This window comes from Taurulus bubalis, assembly GCF_910589615.1.
Source record: "Taurulus bubalis genome assembly, chromosome: 7".
NCBI classification, from domain to species: Eukaryota; Metazoa; Chordata; class Actinopteri; order Perciformes; family Cottidae; genus Taurulus; species Taurulus bubalis.
This window is the reverse complement of record NC_136595.1, coordinates 22,172,677-22,194,237: the sequence shown is the minus strand read 5'-3', so window position 1 is coordinate 22,194,237 and position 21,561 is coordinate 22,172,677. Positions and strand designations below refer to the sequence as shown.

Genomic DNA, 21,561 nt, shown 5'->3' with positions numbered 1-21,561 from the left:
GGTAGGTTATGATGTTTGAATAGACTCCGATTTTGGATGTGAGGAGTTACACAATGAGCATATTGATTAACAAATTGAAGAATAATACATTTCATAATATAAAACATTTTGAGACTGAATGCATCACTGGACCATTTGAAAATATGTGTGATTCTGTATGAAAGCAATACAAAAAAAATGCTTTGCTGTGATCTAAAAAGTGAAAATGAGCTATTTCACAAAGTGTGTTGACAATAATGTCTGTCATTTGATAATTGTTCAAAGAAAAGCTGTAAAGGAATACGTTAGTATGGAAACAGAGACACAAATACGGCATATTGCCACGACAAACACACATTTGAGAACCACTCGGAGCTCCCTTGATATCGACCAGGAGAATTACTGTTGCACAGCAGCATAATATAAAGTGTAACTAATTACCATCTCATGAACCCCCAGTGAACCCACGAGGTAGAGGTAGGCTGGGAAACGGAGTGCTTTAGGACCATGAGGAGCGCGGTGTTGAGAGGCGTCCCTGTGGAGGAGAGCATGGGAGCAGAGTAGTGGAGCGTCGTTTTCTGTCGCTGCCGCGCGCCGATCTGCTGCCGCTCAAGTGTTGCATGCTGAAGAGTCCCGACGCTCCGCGAGAGAGAAAGCTTTTAGGAGGATGATAGGATGAAGGTTGGCATTCTGAGGGGCAATGAAGATGAAGATAAGAGTGGTAATTATGAATGACACATCACTGTAATGCTCATTTGTGGGGAGCTTTTGTATTTTCTCATAAGTCAGTTACAGGCTGAGCTGTCAATATACTGTCTGCTATGACCTCATTTTAATTTGGATCATTTAAAGATCTTAAATCCATCTGATTTCTGTCAGATAATCATATAGGAGCGCACACGTCTAAAGATATGTTTGTTCTGCAAGAGGGGGTAAAGTAATTATGAAACATGTTTGATTTCAGCTGCTAATTTTGCAACGCTCTTTATAAATGTTTGACGGAGAGTGGCACAGCTGAGGTTCCATCTGCAGCCTTGCTGAGGAAAAGAGCAGCTGCAATTACTGCGTTGATCCTGCTTTGAAAGCTGACATTTAATTAGCAGTGATCTTCTTGATCACACTTTTTTTTCTCCAGCTCTTGTCCTGAAGCTGATTTTCTAAATCAAAAGCTCTGACTTGATTTAGTTTTTATGCTCTTATTTGACTACTTAACGTCTCATATGTGTCTCTCCAGTGCCAAGGGGTTAGTGGCATCATCCTCGTCACCATGGTTACCAGTTTTATGTTGGTGTACAACAACAGCGGCTCTGGTGACAGATCATCTTCCTCATCGTCACATCGCTTAGATGGTCCCGTTCCATCCACGAAAAAAACAGAGAGACCGCAGCGACTCCCAACACCAACACTTGAGGGGTACACAGGTGTCATGGATCGTAAGGTAAATATGCACCATCTGTGCACTGTGATCAGTCTCCTTCTGCCATTTCATGATGCACTGCACAGAGATGATGTCTAATATAGCTACATAAAAGCTAAAGAGTCCAGATGGAGGAGGCACATCTGTATGATAATTCATTTTTGTAAAAAGGGCCTGAATGCTATTTTATTGTATTTGTCTTTGTTGAAAAGAACCAACATCTCTTAAACTTCCAAAGAAATAAATGATGCAGGAAAGTGGTGCAGGTTGGTTCCCCCATTACCAAAGAGATAAACCTCAGCCTGGTTGTGTTCAATCAAACACAAAGACAGTGTTGGGGGTGAGGGATCAGGTTCTTGTCGGGGCTTTAGGTGCCTGCATAGAGACGGGAGTGGGATTTGGGGTAACAGCACACTGACAGGTGAAAAGTGGTTTAAAGAGCATGTGGAGGCCAGCAGTGGAGATACAATTGACAAGGACAGCAGCACATGGGACTTTGTGTTTGTGGTATACAAACCGAGGAGGAAAAGTTACAGAAAAAGGGGCAGCAAACCACTTTAAATGTTTCCATTGTCTGGGATGTACATGCCTTGCTCGATGCACTGACAATGTAGTACAGAGTGCTATCCTTTAAGATGATAGGTAGTAACTTTACTCTCTTGCTGTTCTACATCAAGGTATTTGGCATTGGGATATATTGTGTCGAGCACCCACCCCCTTGAAACAAACTGTGTTGACACTTATTGCACAAATATAACACAAAGTGCACTTAATCTGTATTCAACTGCCATCCAACAGAACGACGTGCATGGAAATGTAGGGTTCAGGAATGCACAGAAAATGTCTTTTTGAAGCTTGTGGTGCTGCCCTGGTTACAGAGAGAACTGAAGAATCCTCTTCTATGTGTTTGACTTGTGTTCATGTGCATTGCCACCTCACCGCTGAATGCGACATCCAGGTTTTTCCCGTTTGGCTAATACAATGATTATTGGCTTTTGCTTTTACATTGTATTTGACAGTAAAGCCCTCTGAATGTTATTTCGTAGCAATATCTATTAAGCTACATAAAGAAATAGGAGTTAATTACAGCTTTATTGTCCCCTTTAAGATTATAATAATAACAATTAATCTCTTAAACAATTAAGTCAAAAGCTGAACTTGCTGTGGTAGAACACTCTCTAAGAGATCTCTTACTCTGTTTGTTGGTTCATTATTGATGTACCCGCCATGAAATATTTAGCGACAAAAGCCTTTAAAACAGGATGGATTTCTACTTGAAGACATCAGCGCTGTAATGTCATGGTATAAGCGCCACAGTCAGTGGTATTGTAATGCAGAGGCCCATCATTCAGAAACCAACGCGTTGTTACAGAAAGATCATTCAGACGTCGTCGTGTCACCCCTCAGTGAGAAAGATAGCTTTCCACTAAAGCACATTGTTCAGCCAGCTCCGGACAGGAGAAGATTTGGAAGGAAAAAAGTGTTGTGACATTTCACCTTGCAGTGATTAATGATCAGTGATATGAGAGTGTGAGAGCGATGTAGGTTTGGAGAGAGGTTTTATTCTAGGTAAGGCTTCCTGGACTTCTTGACTTATAGCCACATTCTATACGTCCAGGGCTCCTCTGGCGATGTTGAATCCTTTTAAAGTCAATGACAAATATTTGACCATGGCTTCTAAGAGAAATGAGCATTTGGAAGGGTTTTTGTTGGCACTACAATATTCTGAAATCTTTTGTGTTTGCCCACTTCCTCCTGGCTGACAGCTGATTCATGATGAATCCACACTGCGACATTATCATGCTGCTCAGTGTCACTATGCTCCCACCTCCCGTGGGGCTTCCAGCTCTTTCTGCTGCTGCGGCTGCACCCTCCGACAGAGCCGGGAAGCGACTGACCAGAGCAGACCTGCTGTAGGATCTGTGGAGTGGGTGGATCGGCCTGTATTATTTCCTTCAGGGTCATCTGAGGTCCACTGTTGCTGCTGCTGCTGTGCTGCTGCTGGAGGGAATCTTGGCTTCGACTCATACAGGGTTACACACTCTGCTCTCAGCTCTGGCGCACACATGCAGACAACCTGCATGCAAATGCTCAGACGTGTTGTTAAAATTTGATGCCCTCGTAAGAGCTAGGGAAGCTTTGAAAATGCAAGAGGAGCTCTTATGTGCATATCTTGTCTGCATGGGCTGGGACTTCACCAGATTTGGTGATGGTGTGTCGTTGCTTCGCTCATTTATGTCTCACCCAGGAGTTAGCAAAGCGCCCAGCAGACATAAATCACTGAGACTGTGCTACTTAGTGCAGCAGAGGGTGAAAGGCTAAACATTTGGCTTTTCCTTCTGCCCCTTCAGTGCTTAATTGTAATAAAAAAAAAATGGCAGAGCAGTGCTGTTAAAAGACATTTATATTTCGTGAGATGAGATCAGACATCAAAGTTATGGTGCTCATTTACTGTATGTGAGATATTTAGAGTGACTTACTGAGAGTCTCAATGTTCACTGTGTTCCTCACTGTCTGCCTTCTGCAATTTCTTCAGGTTTTTGTGCGATATCTTCCATTTTTTTCTTTTCTTTGACAAGCTACAGTAATTAGAGCTGCAGAGTTGAATAGACTCTTTCAAACACACACACACACACACACACACACACACACACACACACACACACACACACACACACACACAGGTGTTTGAGTTTGAACACCTAGACAGCCTCTCCGTTCTTCTGCTTCATTCCTCATCTTCTCTCTCTATGATGTTTTGCCGATTCCAGTTAAAGGGATGTTGACCTTTGAAGAACTGTCGGCAGAATCAATCTACATTGGCCTTTATACACTCTAATCACAAAGCCTGTGTGAGAGCATGAATGTGGATTGTGGGCCTGTGCCAGTTTATGATGTACCTACTTATTATGGGCAATACCTCTCCGTGCCTCTCACAGCCTACAATGCAGTCAGCCCTGGAGAAATAGGTGTCATTAGAAAGTAAATTATGCAAAAAAACCTCCCATCTATGCTGACCCCGTTCTATGTAAGATGTTCTCCACAATTGGTATATATTAATGGTATGCTTACTTAATGGATGAGGTTTCAGGATATGCAAATTTTAACTCCACTCAAAGTGTGGGAGCACTCTTGGAAAAACAGAATTAGGTGTTGTCTTCAGACTTGCATTATATAGCCCAGTTTCTACTCCTGCTTAATACCTGAACAATACCTGACCTGGTATTACCTTGTAATGTGTATCCGGATGATGACATCCAATCCATGGGTCTCTGACCATTTCCGAATGGGTCTGGCTGATCCGATCGTGTAGCGATACCACTGCGTTTTTCTTACGACGAGATGACAGGAAGTCATGAATATAATTTTCTTTCCGGTCACGGTGGAAACCAGCCAGACATTATTTCACTTCTCCCTATCAGTGTGCTGCTAACGAGGCTCCATACTCTGAGGCGCTGCCGCCCCCTTATCTCTGACTGAGGTTGACTGGAGGAAGAACAAGAAGACAGGCGCCTTGATTGCCTCGCCTTTATTCCCTCAAATTGAGAACAGAGCAAGTTTAGAGTCGCGGCTTGAATGTGTGTTACCAGGAGGAGCTTAATGAGATGTCAATTGTCAGGAGGGTTTCAATGTAATTAATTGGTCTCTGAGAAAAGAAAGCGGCTCTGATCATTAAACTTCACACCACACAACCGGTGCCACTTAATGCACCTCTGCTCTCTGTTGTGTTGTTAGCCTAATTCTGTATGCCTCCGAAAGTGTACAGTCACTGCTATGGTAACGAATAACACCTAAATAATTAAGAAAATACTGCTGAGTCTTCATGGTTGCACACCACTGCTCACATCAGAGGATGTTTGACATCAAGGGATAAGGCTGTTGATGTTCTATATTTTTCTTATTATCAACAAATCCCATAAAAGTATTGTGTGTGTACTTGTGTACTAAAAAATCTGCCAGGTAATGTCAGCTCACATATTATCTGAATCATGAAACACACTAGCTTCCAAATTAGGATTTGTAGCTAGTTCAGTTAGCAGGTTGCCACCCACGTTAGCTAATGTTAGCTTGTTATATCGCATTATATTCCAACTATAGACGACGGCCGGTGTCCACTCTGACCGCTTAGCTGCTGCAAACCATTTCTGACGTCTGTTGTCTTCTTTAGGTAGTCTATGGAATTACATATTTTTTTGCCACACCCACTGCACAGCATATAGAAGGCATGTTCAAGTTTGAAAGTGTTAAACCTGAACTCATTTTGGCGCCGGCCAACATCAGGCTAATCAAACGTTTGACACAGTTGTGACGCCAGCTGCAAGGCATCTGCTGTCTGTGTAGCCAAAGCCTAATGTGTGTTATTGCTCTGAGCCACAGATCTCCATGGATCCAATGCTTCACTGGGGGACATGTTCCTTCGTCATGATGTGGCAATGCAGTTTATTAGGAGTCAACTGGAGTCAACCTTTCAGAGATAAACACTCATCAGCACACCAAATCTGCAACGGAAAATAGTCCCCAACAAATGCAGTTACTTCGGTTTGAGTAACATTTTGTAAAATAATAGTATACAAATATATGATACCTTTTATTAAAAAGAAATACATGTGTTATGTGTAGGTCGATTTATGATAGAAAATAACCAAACCAATTATCATTTTGCATCATCACTGCAGGTGATCCCACAGTATATTTGATCTACATCTATAATATTTGAAGCAATGCATTATCAGATTCTTAGCAGTGCACATGCAATGAACATTACTTTTTCCATTTTTTTTGAGGGCACTGTATTGTGCAGACAATTCCCAGATCCTTGACACTCAATAAATACTGTATACTACTGTATATAGTAACCTAAACGGGAAGTGACTTTGGACAAAGCCATCTTCTTTTCATGGGATTTGTTAACAATAAGAAAAATATAAAAATGTACTCCAGTCTAACAATGACGATAGGGCCCTTTTTGTTCTTGTGCTAATGACTCCTCTCTGACCTCTAAATAGCTCAGCTTTGCCAAGTATTTTGACCTATGTGTTTGTACTCTCCACCCCTCTTAAACTGAAAGGGGTGCAGACAGAGGCTGGTGGATTGGAGTCTGTGGTGTAATATCAGAGGCTGACTGATGGGGTTTGATCTGAAACCAATTATGATCCCGGGATCCCCTGGGAAGTGGATACACAGGATCATACTGATGAGTCTGTGTGGGCGGTAATTGACTGGGACTGGAGCCACACTCCTAATGGCTTCTTCCTCTTCTGCTGCTCTGAATGCCACGTCTCTTCTTAAACACTTAATTTGAGTCATATACAGACGATAGATCTCAACCAGTGTTGGGGTAGTTACTCAGAAAAAGTAACTAGTTACAAGTTACTAGTTACTTCTGAAAATTGTAACTAGATTACTTTACTAGTTACTGCATTTGAAAAGTAACTACACTACTAGTTACTTTACTTTCCATTTTTTTAAGCAAATGTACAAATTAACCGTAAAGATACCTGGACAAACATCATGGCCCTTTCATCACTCTACTTTCAATGTTCAATAAAGGGCATCTCTTAGCCTTTCCACATAGTGTATTGTAAACATGTAAAACAAAATGGCACATAAAACTCAGCCATTAACTTGAACGAACATTCAGGTCGGTCAAACAGCATAACACATTGAAAACAGGCAAAAAACAGGCTTTTGGAAACATGAGACCCCACTAAACTAAACGGGGGCCGACTCCTAAGAACAAAACCAGCTTGTTATAGGAACCATTGTAGTGGTTTAAAAAAGATAGAAAAATAAATGGTACTTTTCCCCATAAAATAGAAACAGAAAATGCAATTAAATAAACAGAAAATCCACTTTGTCATCGCCTAAATAAACAGAAAGTGCACTATATCCTATGAAGTTTAGCATTTTTCTCTATTCTTCAAAATAGCAATTGTATCGCATGAGTAAAAGTCTCTCGAATCTTTTATCCGACAGCCTGTTCCTCCTTGGGGTCAGAACAATACTGCCCAGGCTGAAAAGCCTTTTGACAGGTGCACTTGACGGTATTGGAGTGTTGTATTGCTTTGCAATATCCTTAATCCTAGGGAACCTGGAGAGAACCTCCCAGTTGGATACGGGCATTTTTAAGTAAGTGACTTCTGTTTCTGCCATGTAGGAAAACTCCTCTTCAAAATCAAAAAAGTCAGTGTGACTGGAGGTGGTTGGGCTCTGAACTGCTGGTCCAATCTGTGGCTCATCAGGAATCCGGGCACGACACTCAGAAATTAGCAGGCTTTTAACAGCATCTCTTCTCTTCTCATCTTTGAGCCAGCGGACCTTGAATTTGGGCATTGTGGCAGCAGCCATGAGAGCATCCTTGCTGTCCAAGACGGATGAAAATCTGCCTTTGATCGCCTGTGATATGAAACAGTATAGGCTACATTAGACTAACATATAGGCTACAGTTCAATAAAGGGAACAGCAACCCACATACTCAGCTCTGCTGCTCATCCCACAAATGCATGTTCCTTACAAATGTGACATCATTTAAAAGGGAAATAAACAGGCTTTCCAACGCTACAAGATTTATTGCCAAGAAGCATTGTTACAACAAAGAAATAATCTACCAAACACAAATTGCTAATGCTAAGTTTAAATGCTATATACTGTAGACTATTATGTTAGGGGTATTCATTGTATTATTCAATATGTATTTACCTGTACAATAGCTCCAGGCATGCCAGCTGTCATCTGAGAAAGGCCATCCTTCAACGCAAGCAACTTTACCATCAGAATTTCCAAGGTTGGCAGGAGGGTGCCATAGTAGCAATCATCATCACCTTGTAGTATATCTAATGCAGCAGCAAGAGGTTTTGACACTGTGCAATATTCCTTCAGGAACTGATACTCTCGCTCAGTGATGCATTTAACACCCAGTCTAGAGCAAATGGTATTTAAATCTCTGATTGGGATCTCTATGATGAGGGACAGGGCGTCATGAGTCGAGTTCCAGCGTGTAGCAGTGGGCATGATGAGCTTTCTTTTGATCACATCCTCAACCTGGTCTGAAGCCACAGTAGAGCGACTAGTTTTTGTCCAGAGAGCTGTGCACTTGGCGAGAGCACTTCTGTAAACTGCTTTACAGTCATTGTTACTTGTCAGCCATTTCTCAAGGTCATTTTTGGAGATCAGGTTCAGTGTATGCGATGCACAGCGCAAGTGAGGCGGCAATGAAAATGTTGCGTCTGATTCTGTAGAGAGTACTTCAGAAACATCAGTAAAAGTGACTTCCTCCTCATCATCGGATAGCTCGTCAGAGTCAGACCCATCATCAGGCTTGGATTCAAACATTCTGAAGGCTTTTACAAAATTGCTGCCATTATCTGTAACACATGCTGTAACTTTATGCGATAGTCCATACGCTGAATGAATCTGTTCTATTTCATTAGCTATGACGTCATATGTATGTCTTCCTCTCACTCTCTTACAGGCTAGAGCTGCCTTCTGACGTTTAAAACTAATGTTGTCAATCCAGTGAGCGGTCATTCCTAAATAACTTTTATTGTTGGCGGACCAAATATCTGCAGTTGTTGTAACATAATCAAAGGACTCAAATGTTGTTTTAAGATTGGATTCCATGTCGGAATAACATTGGTCTAGGTATTGGGAAAATGTTTTCCTGTCTGACCTTGGCATGCGAGTGCTAGGTATTTTATTTAGTATTTTTCTAAACCTTGGCGATTCGATAGTGGACAGGGGAAGCATGTCTTCCACGATGTACCCTGCAACTAGTTTGTTAATTTCCTTTTGTGTTACCTTCTGTGCTCCAAGAGCAAGATGCTGGAAAATCTTAGCTTGTTTAGGCGGGGTCGGTTGGTAATGAGCGTCTTGAAGTGACAGGCTATTAGGATCTTTGGCCACAAGTTTTGAAGTGCTGTGCTGGCTTGTCAAATGCTTCAACAGGTTGCTCATCGAGTGGACAGCAATTGAAAGACACCTCTTGCCTGGACATAGAGTGCATTTTACACTAATATTTTTACCCTTTCTAGCAACAAAGTTAAAATAATGAGAATATCGCCACTGGCTGAACCCTCCTGCCTCCGTCTCATCCATTTTCCCGCTTCTTCTCCTTCTACGCACCAGCAGCCACGTCACAAGCTTCCAGGAAGTGTTTTAACGCTGGACACGCCCCCTCACTGTTCACCTGTTAGGTGATTGAACGCTGCAGCTGAGCGGACTGATCGCTGGAGTTTCATACTAGAGTGAAGGCGATCACAGATTAAACTCAAGTTATATATTAAATCTGTTAAATTATTCACCATCTGGTTAAAATATGTTCATTGTAGGTCTGAACCACAAAAGGACCACAAACTACTGTCTTCTAAGATTGTATCTGTTGTTTCCCTCAATAACTTGTATTATGTATGTCATTAAAATCAGAGAGCTGGAGAGAGGAAACACTTTTTACAACACGTAATGAAGAGAAACTATATTTATATTGTGGGTTATTTTATAATGATGTTCCAATCAGACTCATTCCGCCAGTAGAAATGGATCCTGCGCGTGTCAGCAGGACACATCACAGTATATAAATACTCAATGCAGATTATTAAACGGTAACAGACGACAGAGAAAACATCTCCACTCTGACACTCATGATAACTGTGTCTTTATTAATGTAAGTAGTGGTTTAACACTATTAAATCAACTATTTTAAGTGCATTTTTATTGGAATGTTCGCTAAAAACTCTCCGGACAAACCTCCGACAGCTGTTAAAGCGACTAACAGCTGATCAGATGTGATCCGCTGTCAGTCGATCGCAGTCATCAGAAACCTACGTCGCTTCACGTGACGCTTCAGAGGAAAGGACGTCTCATGTCTATTAAAACATATTTCCTCGCGTCTTCTCTCCACGCTTGGTTGAGGGAAACGGGGATGCAGTTTAGAGGCTTGGGACGTACCTGTGATAGACTGTTCATCAGGAAGTGTCGTGTGACTCGCGCGCCGCTAAAAGAGAACTTTTCGGACTGGTAAAAATGTCTTGAGTAACGTAGGAACGCGCGATACTGAGGTCCAGTAAAGTAGTGTAGTTACCAATATTTTGAGTGTAACGCGTTACACTACTTCGTTACCTATAAACGTAATTACGTTACTGTAATCCGTTACTTTGTCACTCGTTACCCCCAACACTGATCTCAACATACACAAACATGCACGGAAAAAACCTCACACAATAAGTCTTCCTTCTGAAATGCAACAATCGGAAATACAATATAGGGAATTATTTTATACAGATAGATATAAATACATTTCTTGACAACTAATTCACAGCACCGTAAGTACAAATACATCAAGGGCACTATTCGAAAATGTAAAAATAGGATATGAAGGGTTTACATATTTCTATAGAATTAACAATACCATTTTTGATATGGGAGAAGATCTGGTTGATAAGCAACCAGTTGAAATCACCCCCTATCATAAGAGAGTGAGTATCTGAAATGAGTGTTTGGTATTGAGGACAAAATGGCATGCATAACATTTTCATCATCCCAGTTGGGAGAATAAATACTTGCTTGTGTCGCATGTTTGTTGAAGAGTTCTGAAAGGTAAATCAGAAACAATTCTGCCTGCTTCAAAGAGGATGTCTGTATGAATAACTGACTGTGCCTCTGGCCTCAGAATCAAATCTAGAATGGCAAACTTTCCCTCCCCAATACATATATATACTTCTAACATCTCTATTACCTCCAGAAATGCTATGACTAGTTGAAGTTGGGTTGAAATTTGGTTAATTTGTGAATATTATTTTCCCCTTTAATATGCAATAGCATAAATATGACTTTCCTATTGCTTGGGGTTAATTAATAATACTGTAGAAAAGGGGAGATATATGGTGCCGGAGCTAGAATACTGGGTGCTTAAAGTGCCAAGTAAATATAGAATCTGTACTTAACCATAGATTACAAAAATACTGATTGCATAATAAAGTCCTGTCTTTTATTAACATTTGATTTCGGGAGTCCATCTCTGCCTAAAATGGCACCTGTTTGATTTTAAATTGAACTCATGAGTTAAGCTCTGGGTTGACTTTATTCAGCAATTGTCCTCAATTACTGGAGCAACCTGAAAGCCCTCATTGTCCTGCGGCATAGATTTCTGTCTCTCTTCGTCCTGGTTCACCTTTCCCGTTTTTCTGTGTCTACTTTGTTCTTTGATCGGGACATGTAAAGGGTTGTTTCAAAGTTGTTTTATTGTGTGACGACCTTCCGACGAGCGCAAAAAGAAAACACGTGACATAAAAGACACACAAAGTAACCTACGATAGAGAGAGGAAGCAAAGGAAAGAATAGGCTTCATTAATGGCCACAGCAGTAAACACAGATGGTAGCTAGCGTTGTTGCATAGGTTAGCTGCCTCATTTAGTCTGGTATGGCCTCTAGATGCTAATTTTAGTACCATAACAGGTAATGTTTAGAAACTATTTGAATGTAGTTTTGATAAACGGCCTCTTAGGGAAACTATAAATGTGTGAGGAGCGCATGTGGAGACATCTTCACACTGCCATGACACCGGATGTCTCTCTTTAGTCAGCAATCACACCACAGTTCACTGAATGGCCTTAAAGTTGTTTTGTTGTGTGGCGACGGTCTGCCGACCACGAAAAGAGAACACGTGACACAAAGACACACAAAGTAACCTACAATAGAGAGAGAGGAAGCAAAGGAAAGTAGGATTCATTAATGGCGACAGCAGTACACAGACAGTAGCTAACGTTGTTGCATAGGTTAGCTGCCTCATTTAGTCTGGTATTGCCTCTAGATGTTAATTTTAGTACCATAACAGGTAATGTTTAGAAACTATTTGAATGTAGTTTTGATAAACGACCTCTCAGGGGAATTCAGGGGAAGAGAAATGTGTGAGGAGCGCATCTGGAGACATCTTCACATTGCCATGACACCGGCAGTTCACTGAATGGCTTCATAAGGTTGAATAAACTTTATCTCATGAGGTTGTGCATTATTGATCAAGGCAGACGACCCTCTGTCTGCAGGATAAAGTGCGGGCTGAGTGTGTCTGTGGGAGTCAGCAAGTGTTCGAGTGCTAATTGGTTCACAAATTAAAGGACCTCTGTGCTAATTCAAGGCTGATTAGTAAAATATCTACCAGTAATATGCAATGCAGTACACTCATTAATTTGTTCATTCATTCAACAGTGTGTGAGTCACATCTTCAGCTGCCTGCCATCTGATATATATTCTCCATCTGATTCTGAAAGCCTCTCTCAATGTGATACACCACGGTCCATAAGTGGCTATTTCCCAGCATCATCAAGCTGTCAGCTCGGGGGAGCTGACACTGAAGCTTCAGCGTCACTGTCAAGGACACTTTTAGTATTTCACAAGCACTTTAAACTACAACACTGTCCATGCAGCCTCCAATTGCCTTTTCCTAGTTCAACACATTCCCCGACTTTAAAAATCATTAAAAGCTGCTCGGGAGTAATTGTTTGGACGGTGCTGAAGGGAAAATGCTATCTGTTGTATGTAAAGGACGAAAAAGCTAAAAGGACTGGGATATTTTTTCCCCAAGCTAAGGCCGTGGGGGAGTTTGTGCAGTGAAGCGCGTCATTTGGTCCAGCCAACTTGTTACTGAGGTTTGTGTCCACACAGACAACAGGACATGGTTTGTTTTGGGCAATGTGTACGGGAATGGAAATACCTGTTCCTCAATGCATAGAGACTGTGAGTGAGCATGTGTATGTAGAAGGGATTACAACTGGTTTTGGATCTGAACACTTTTCAGACACATACAAAATCTTTCCAGAGAAACGTGATTGTTTGACATATCTGGGTCGACATCGAACTCTGCACAAAGATCTAAGGACATGCACAGACACCATCACCTGTGCACATACATAGAGATGCAGGAGGACCACACACACACACACACACACACACACACACACACACACACACACACACACACACACACACACACACACACACACACACACACACACACACATTCCCACTTCAGAACTTGATGGAGTGTGAAGCTTAGAGCACAGATCAGAATGCCAATGCAGCTCTCTATTAGGGTTCAGAATAATTCATGTGAAGAGTTTCTGGGTTTTTGCTGTCGGATCACTCAATCCCAGCTCGCCTTTTTCAACTTGTGAAACCTGTTTGGACACAAAACACAGATACCTGGTCAACATAATGCCAACCAACACAACTGCCGAGCACTGTACCTTGACAAAGCCTATTGCTGAGTCAGAAATCGCATACTATGCACTACTTAGACACTATGTGTACTATCGTTCAACTCGGACGCACTGAATTGCAATTATCACATCTATTTTTTGGTTTATTAATTGGGTGATGCTGTGGAAACTTGGGTTTTAGATTTATAATAAACTTAAAGTTAAAAAAAAACTAAAAACATTGCTAAGAAAATATGTAAGATGTGAAATAAGGCACAACAATATGACAACAGTATTGTATAATCAGTGTATAAAGTGCACTTTGGATTGCTACAAATATTTTAAGGTCTGGTATGATCGTGACATGAAGTCACAGCAGCAGCCGTTCACTGTGTGTGTGTGTGTGTGTGTGTGTGTGTGTGTGTGTGTGTGTGTGGGGGGGGGGGGGGGGGAGGCTGCCATCAGGCTGACTTCAGACTCCTGTAGCGAGAAGAGTCTGTGGGGAGTCTGTGGGGTGTGAACTTCTGTCCCTGATGATGTAGTGTCCTTCCCTGGTTACTCTGGTGGAGTAAATGTCCTGAAGTGAGGGGAAGGCTGCTCCTGAGATGTACTGTGCAGTCTGACTGTACATCTGTAGATGTCACTAAGAATTTTGGGTGGCATGCCAAATTTCCTCAGCCTTCTTAGGAAATACAGTCGCTGCTGGCCCTTTTTAATGTTCTGCAATATTCTGGAATTTAAAGGTTTTCACCCTTTCCACCTCTGTCCTAACTATGTAAAGTGATGTGTGTCTACCTGGTCTTGTCTGCGTTTAGAGAGAGATCATTGTCCTGACACCAGGCCAAAAGTTCCGCCACCTCTCTTCTATACGCCGTCTTTTGGCTGTGTAATCCACATACTCATGGTGCGTCAATGGCCCTTTGATTTATGTTTATTTTCTTTGATTTATTGGACAAATGGCCACTACACGCATGTTAATGTGAAATTTCAGATGAAAGCCACATGTGTTCTGACCAGTATACTGAGCATGTATTCCTTCCATTGCTCTGATGTGGCGCTCAACTGAATACATATATCGGCTTATGTGTATTCATGACGTTCCTACGAAATCAAAGTAGTCCACAGAATCACCTCTGTTCTACTGTCAACCTGCAAAGCATTTGAATAATGGGATACCTGACAGAACAGGCCATTACCAGTCGAGCTGCTCGACTCTGCCAGTTACACTTTATTCAGGGGGCATAATCACGGTAGTAAAGGGCAGCGTACCTACTTTAAGTGTGGATTGTTTTCAGTTGAAGTTGTGTGTCTGTGTGTTTGTGTGTATGTGCTGGAAGAAAAACTATATTAACCTGTGAATATAAAAAGCCTGATTTCCAAAGTTTTGGTTACGTTATCAGAGATGCTTTACATCCAGCTTGGGGAAAGTGCTGATGTCATGGCTGCGTGTCCACATGTGCTGTTATGCAGACTATGCTGAACTCTTTCAGGGTCATTGGATTTCTTTCCTCTCTCCATCTCTGCCTAAAATGGCACCTGTTAGATTTTAAATTTAACTCATGAGTTAAGCTCTGGGTTGACTTTATTCAGCAATTGTCCTCAATTACTGGAGCAACCTGAAAGCCCTCATTGTCCTCCGGCATAGATTTCTGTCTCTCTTCGTCCTGGTTCACCTTTCCCGGTCATTGGATTTCTTTCCTCTCTGCAAGTAAGACTCGCCCTTAACGGCTACCGGGCGCATCCATTTTGCCTGTTGTTACTTTAACTTTTTGTTTGTTTTAGATACTTTTAGACACGCTAGCAGGGCTCTCAAGTTTTTAAGACAGGTAAGAGTGACATATCCTCCTCTTCCTCCTCTTCCTCCTCCTCCTCCTCCTACGGCACATTAAATAGCCTAGAGTTTTTTTTCAGCGTGAGAAATACGATGTGTGGCGGGAGGGCGTGACTTAAGACCGAAATGCGTGACAGTCACGCTCAATGCGTGACACTTGAGAGCCCTGCGCTAGCTCTAGCTAGCCCGGTGGCTCTATGGCTCTAGCTAGCCCGGTGGCTCGAGCCTGGTGGCATGCTAGCCGGTAGCTCTACTACTACTTTGGTGATACCCTCACTTTTCCTTTTGCACAGAGGTTTTCAAAGTGGGAGGTAAATATTACATTAGTTATCAAAAAGGATCACATAGACCCACAGTCTCAGACTCAGCCTAATAAAAAACCCTGTTCTAGCACAGTCAGGAGGTTGACATTTGTGGTTTTGAGTGAAATGTCTCTAATGGATCAGATGGAGTCATGTTCGCCTTGGGATACATTTTAACTTTAATGATCCCTCTACTTTTCCTTGCAATCAACTTGTCAGATTTTTTGGCCAAATATTTCCAAAATCAACAACATTCCCATGAGCCTCAGCTTTAATAATTATTTTGTGCTAATTAGCAAACGTTAGCATGCCAACACGTTTAATTACGATGGTGAACATTGGTATGGTATAGCATTGTTGTGGTGAGCATGTTAGCATGTCTTGTCTTTTCACTGCCTTTGAGAATAGGTCATGCTGTCATTTCTTAAACGTTTCCCATATGGGAAATGTAATGGCTTGAAAAGACTATACTTGACCTTTAACCTTTTATCGATACAGCCTCTGAAGATGCAATGCAGGACTTGTGCCCTGGTGACCAGCTCCGGCCAGCTAACTGGGAGCAGGAGAGGGGAAGAAATCGACAGCTCTGAGTGCGTAATCCGTATGAACGATGCTCCCAGTATAAGCTATCAGCAGGATGTTGGGCGACGCACAAGCCTGCGTGTCGTAGCTCACTCCAGCCTGCAGAGAGTGCTGCGGAGCCGGCAGGAGCTGCTCAACGCTAGCCAAGACACAGTGTTCATCTTCTGGGGACCCAGCAGCTGCATGAGACGGGATGGGAAAGGCCACGTTTACAACAACCTCAAGCTGTTGAACCATCTACTGCCCAAACTTAAAGTCTACATCATTTCTCGGATCAAAATGCTGAAGTTCGATGAACTTTTCAAAAATGAAACGGGGATTGACAGGTAAATGTCCACAGGAATCCATCTTGTGTTTGAGGCGTTCTCCCCCCCCCCGAGGCCTTTCGTGAGCTCACTGAGACAAACAACAAATCCCTGTGTGTGAAAAGAAATATAAACAAGAGAGCAAAACACAGACAAAAAATCTCAGATATAGTCGCACAAAAATAAATAAGTCAGAGCGCCAAACACTCACAGCATTATTAATAGGATTTAGATTAAAGCGTGTCTATTATCTTTGAAAGGAGTTTAAGGGATTAGATTCATGCCAAATTGACCGACTAATGCCAGGCTTAGTGAGAGTATATCGAAGCCCTGTCTTATGTGCTACCATGTAGCAGGACCCAGAAGTGGCTCAACATCATCAGGAAGGAAACACACATTTGATTTCAATGTCATTTGGATTCTGTCAGAAGTGTTGTGTAAAAGGGACAAATTAAAAACTAGGTAGACACAACACAGATAAATATTAACCTTATTTACATTAACAATTGTTGCGTGGTATGTGAACTGAGCAGTGATAATGGGCAGGGGCTGGATATTGAGCCCTAATGGACTCATCCTGCCGCCAGCCGCCAAACTGCTGTTTGCTTCAATGGGAAATTAGTAATGCTTTTTCTGACAAAATTCAGCTTTGGTGTTTTTTTACTTAAAGTAAGGACTTTTTTCCAAATACTATAATTGAATCAGGATTTTTGTGGCCTTGATGCAGAGACATGTAAACAAAACATGTACATGTTTAATAACAGTGCAGACAAGAGTATTCTGTACAATTTTACATTTCAGAGGCAGATGTCGTGCTTAGTTTGGATCAGACAAAGCAAATACACTAACTATAAACTAAAGGAAATTGGCATACAAAACAGGGTTTTGATATAATACGATCACCCTAAACACCAGACACATTCATTTTCGTTTTATACTGAATTTGGCACAGATGCAAGTTTCCTTCCTTTGACACATGATAGCCACATGACTCTTTTCATAAGTGGTGAGGATACCTTGTTTATGCACCACTTGTTTTGGTCAGTGATTGTACACATGGCTCCGGTGGAGATGGTGTTTTTCCAACGCGTGGCTCTCTTTTCCAAAACGTAACATCGGTACCAATCCATTTATTTACTTAAACTGTAACGAAATTAGCCTACATCTTCCCAAATAAAATACCAGCAACCTGACTCACAGTCAATAATCAATGACCTCACTGTGCACCACATTTACTTAAATAGGCTCCAGTGTGGATACCCACAGTGTCCCTCATTGGTCAACATTGAAATGGCTCCATCAACCTGTACTGTAGAAAAATGGTTGACTGAATATGAGCTTACAAAATATGAGTCAAATAAGAAGTCGTTTTATTTCTTCATCACTCCATAAACTCATTTGCATGTGAAGAGTAAGCTCACAGGAAGATAAGAGGATGTTGCATTTGAATTAAGAATCCAATCTCCAAGCACAGGCAGTGTAAGAATAAAAGTCTTTTCTCGTTGATGTTTCTTTTATTGTTGTGCACAAGACACAAATCAAAAGAAAGTATTTCTTCAATCTGTGTTTTTGCCTTTGTTTGGTTATTTCTGAAAAGATGATTGATCAGATAAATTCCAGAATTATGGATTCAAAGCTTTAATCTGGTATCATTTGATCAGTTAGACTCTTGGAAGGCGTATGTACCACCAACATATTTACCAACATATTTACTCTATACATTTTTCGATTTTGTAAATATATTGATTTTCTCTCATCTTCCAGGAAGAGATCCAATACCTGGCTGAGTACCGGCTGGTTCACCATGGCCATAGCCGTGGAGCTGTGTGACAGGATCAACGTGTACGGCATGGTGCCACCAGATTTCTGCAGGTAGACTGGAGAAGCTGAAATTATAGCCTAAAAATATCAATACTATGTGCTATTGGTGAACATAGCAGCTTGCTTTGCAGGCCAGTCTGTCATTTCATACCAAAGGGATGAGATTCAATTCTGTTAATTTACTTCAATGGATGTCCACAACCTTTTACTTGAGCTAGATTTCAACTTTATCAGATCCAGTAGACGCGACACAAAATGAGTATTCATTTGGAGTCTGGCCATTTGTTGAGGGAAATGTCTCGTCTCTTTAGCTGCTAAATGAGCATATATACAAAATATTGATTATTGCAGCTTTAACTTTATTATCCCAAAGGGAACTTTGCCTTCCAGTAAAGTGAAAAATAGAACAGAAAATAAAAAGTTTAAAAGAGGAATAATAAAACATTCTACATATATTATATATATATATATATATATATATATATATATATATATATATATATATATATATATATATATCATTATATATATATATGCAAAATCACAATTAAATAATTTAAGGTTGCATTAAATACAATGCACTTCAATTTACAGCATAACATGAAATAATACACTAGTATATTCAGCCACTATCATCTAGTTGTGTTATTCTTATTGGCGACCTCAGGTATTTATTTAGCATTTATTTGAGTGTGTTCCTAACAAGCCTCCATTTAAATGTCCCACGATGAGACTGAATGTTCACGAGTCGTGGTGTTTGGCAATGTTGATTAAAGGGTTGGAGCCCACGAAAGCTTATTTTTAATTATTTTCTCATCAATTGCATTTGACATTGAACCTCAGACAACACCAAATTGTGAACAACCTTTGAAAAAGAAACGAGGCAATGTCTCTTTCCATTGTCAGTTCCCTAGCAACAGTGTTCACATGGCCTCAACAGCCAAGAATATTGCGTTCTTGACTTTTCAAGTCAAAATACGACCTCACAGGTTTCATTTGAAGGCATCGTTGTACAATATACTTAAAGTCATGTAATACTTGTATTATTAAATAATATATTTACTAATATAGGGAAACACATTTAAGGAAAACTCCACTAAACATCCAACCAAGTAACATTATATATTATACTATCAGAGATTTTTGATTAATTAATTTGACAGTAACATTATACACAGACACTTCTGTTCAGTCGCTCTCTGCACCATCCTGATTCATTTGTTAAATTATACATCCTAGACACCAATGCATTCCTCATCCTCGGAACTTTTTAGTTTGTCGCTTCCTGTTTGAGCAAGTGGGACAACTAGTGCATGAAGGTGGGTCGGGTTCCTTCTCCTCTGCAGCAGCATGAGTGCGTTTCCACATAACAACCTTGTCTAGTACATCTTTAACGGTGTCCTCAACTTGTGATGACAATCATTAATTTACACCCTGCGATGACATCGACGACAGTCTCTTATTACCATACAATCAGGCTGCTAAAATGACTGTGTGATTTCAGCACCAGGGATAGTGCTCACCTCCAACATTTTTACAAGAAAAACAACACATTTCACCAAATGGGTTTAGAAAGGCAAAGTACAGTAGTTTGCTAAGGCTCCAGGTTCACTGGATGCAGGAGAATAATTTGGCTGATAATGTTCTCACATGAATCTACAACGGCAAAAAGGACAATTTGACACATTTAGATATTCAGAGAGAAATGCAGGCCAGATTGAAGTGAGTCCCAGTCTTCCACTGAGCTTGGTGTGACCATGAATATCAGAGGAATAAGATGGTGAATAATAAACACATCTGTGAGCCCAGATTCTTCTGATCTCTTTTTTTTCTTTGTTCTCTCTCTCCATTTCTCCCCCACTGTGACTCGCTGTCCCCCACCCCTCCCTCGTCTCATAATCATCCCCACGCTGTTTTCCACATCCCTCTTTGACTTTCATTCCTTTTTCTCGCTTTACTCCTCTCCTCGGCTCTCCCGTGTAGATCCTCCTCTCATCCCTCTCTGCCGTATCATTACTACGAGCCCTCGGGGCCCGACGAGTGCTCCATGTATCTCTCCCACGAGAGGAACCGGCGAGGAAGCCACCACCGCTTCATCACGGAGAAGGCCGTGTTTGCAAACTGGGCTCGAACCCTCAACATCCACTTTCTCCAGCCGGACTGGAAGCCAGCCGCCGTCACCCCCCGCTTCAACAGCTCGCACGCTCGGGTTCCAGCTGGATCCTGAGATTCACTCCAGAGACAATCCCCAGACGTGTGGAAGAATATGTGTCTGGACGGTTTCCAGATTCCCTCGCTGGACGACATGAATGCATAAGACAGCAGTATGGGACGGAGCGAGCGACTGCTGTGGCTGGAAGCCCACCGCCTAAGCAGCTTGGCAGAATGGGATCATTGCGTAATGACAGCACAAAGCCCTGACAATGTTGTGGAAGTGTAACTATAATAGGATGAATTTCACACTGGAATCAAAGCCATGGAGGGTTGGCTCATGTGTTTTTTGTGTGTGTTCTTTTTACTCTGGGAAAGAGCTGCTTTAACAACACTGTAGCTGTCAGAGAGGAGACAGACAATGAGGCTGCAATAACTGCAGCAGGACCGATTCCTTTTCATAAACTGAATGCAGATTCACTGAGGACACGGAGGTCATGTCCTCGTTATTTATCTCTTTCTGGGAATGTGACAGTTTTATTGATCTGAGTTTAAAGCTCTCAATTACACACACATCAATGTAATTGTCATACTTTTAGAGTTTAATTTCCCTTCGTACTTTTATCCCCTTTCAACAATACAATATTCACAATACAGACAACATTGACAACACTGGGAACAAAAGTGTTACGAACACCACATATTTTGTAACATGCAACCCATTCATTCCCTATATGTCAATGAGATAACAAACCACTCACGTTGCAGAAGGCCACTTATATCACACACATATACTGCAATACAATCAAGGATCATTATGGACCATGCTAATCATTGTAGGAAAGATTTCTTTCATATTCATTGAATGTGCTGTAACTCTGTTACGCATGACATATATTGCTTCTGTCCATTCGGGGAGAGGGATCCTCCTCTGTTGCTATCCTGAAGGTTTCTTCCCTTTTTTCCCTGTGAAAGGGATTTTCTG

At 41.4% G+C, this 21,561-nt stretch overlaps 1 protein-coding gene across 1 annotated transcript; it reads left to right on the top strand.

Moving 5' to 3' along the window:
- Positions 1 to 679: 679 nt before the first annotated feature.
- Positions 680 to 20,652, top strand: st6galnac5b (ST6 (alpha-N-acetyl-neuraminyl-2,3-beta-galactosyl-1,3)-N-acetylgalactosaminide alpha-2,6-sialyltransferase 5b; the record flags this gene model as incomplete). The annotated part of the gene is made up of 5 exons (XM_079220809.1): positions 680 to 700; positions 1,214 to 1,417; positions 16,216 to 16,625; positions 18,369 to 18,476; positions 20,409 to 20,652. The coding sequence occupies 5 exons, from the start codon at positions 680 to 682 to the stop codon at positions 20,650 to 20,652; spliced, it is 987 nt and encodes a 328-aa protein (XP_079076935.1).
- Positions 20,653 to 21,561: the final 909 nt, after the last annotated feature.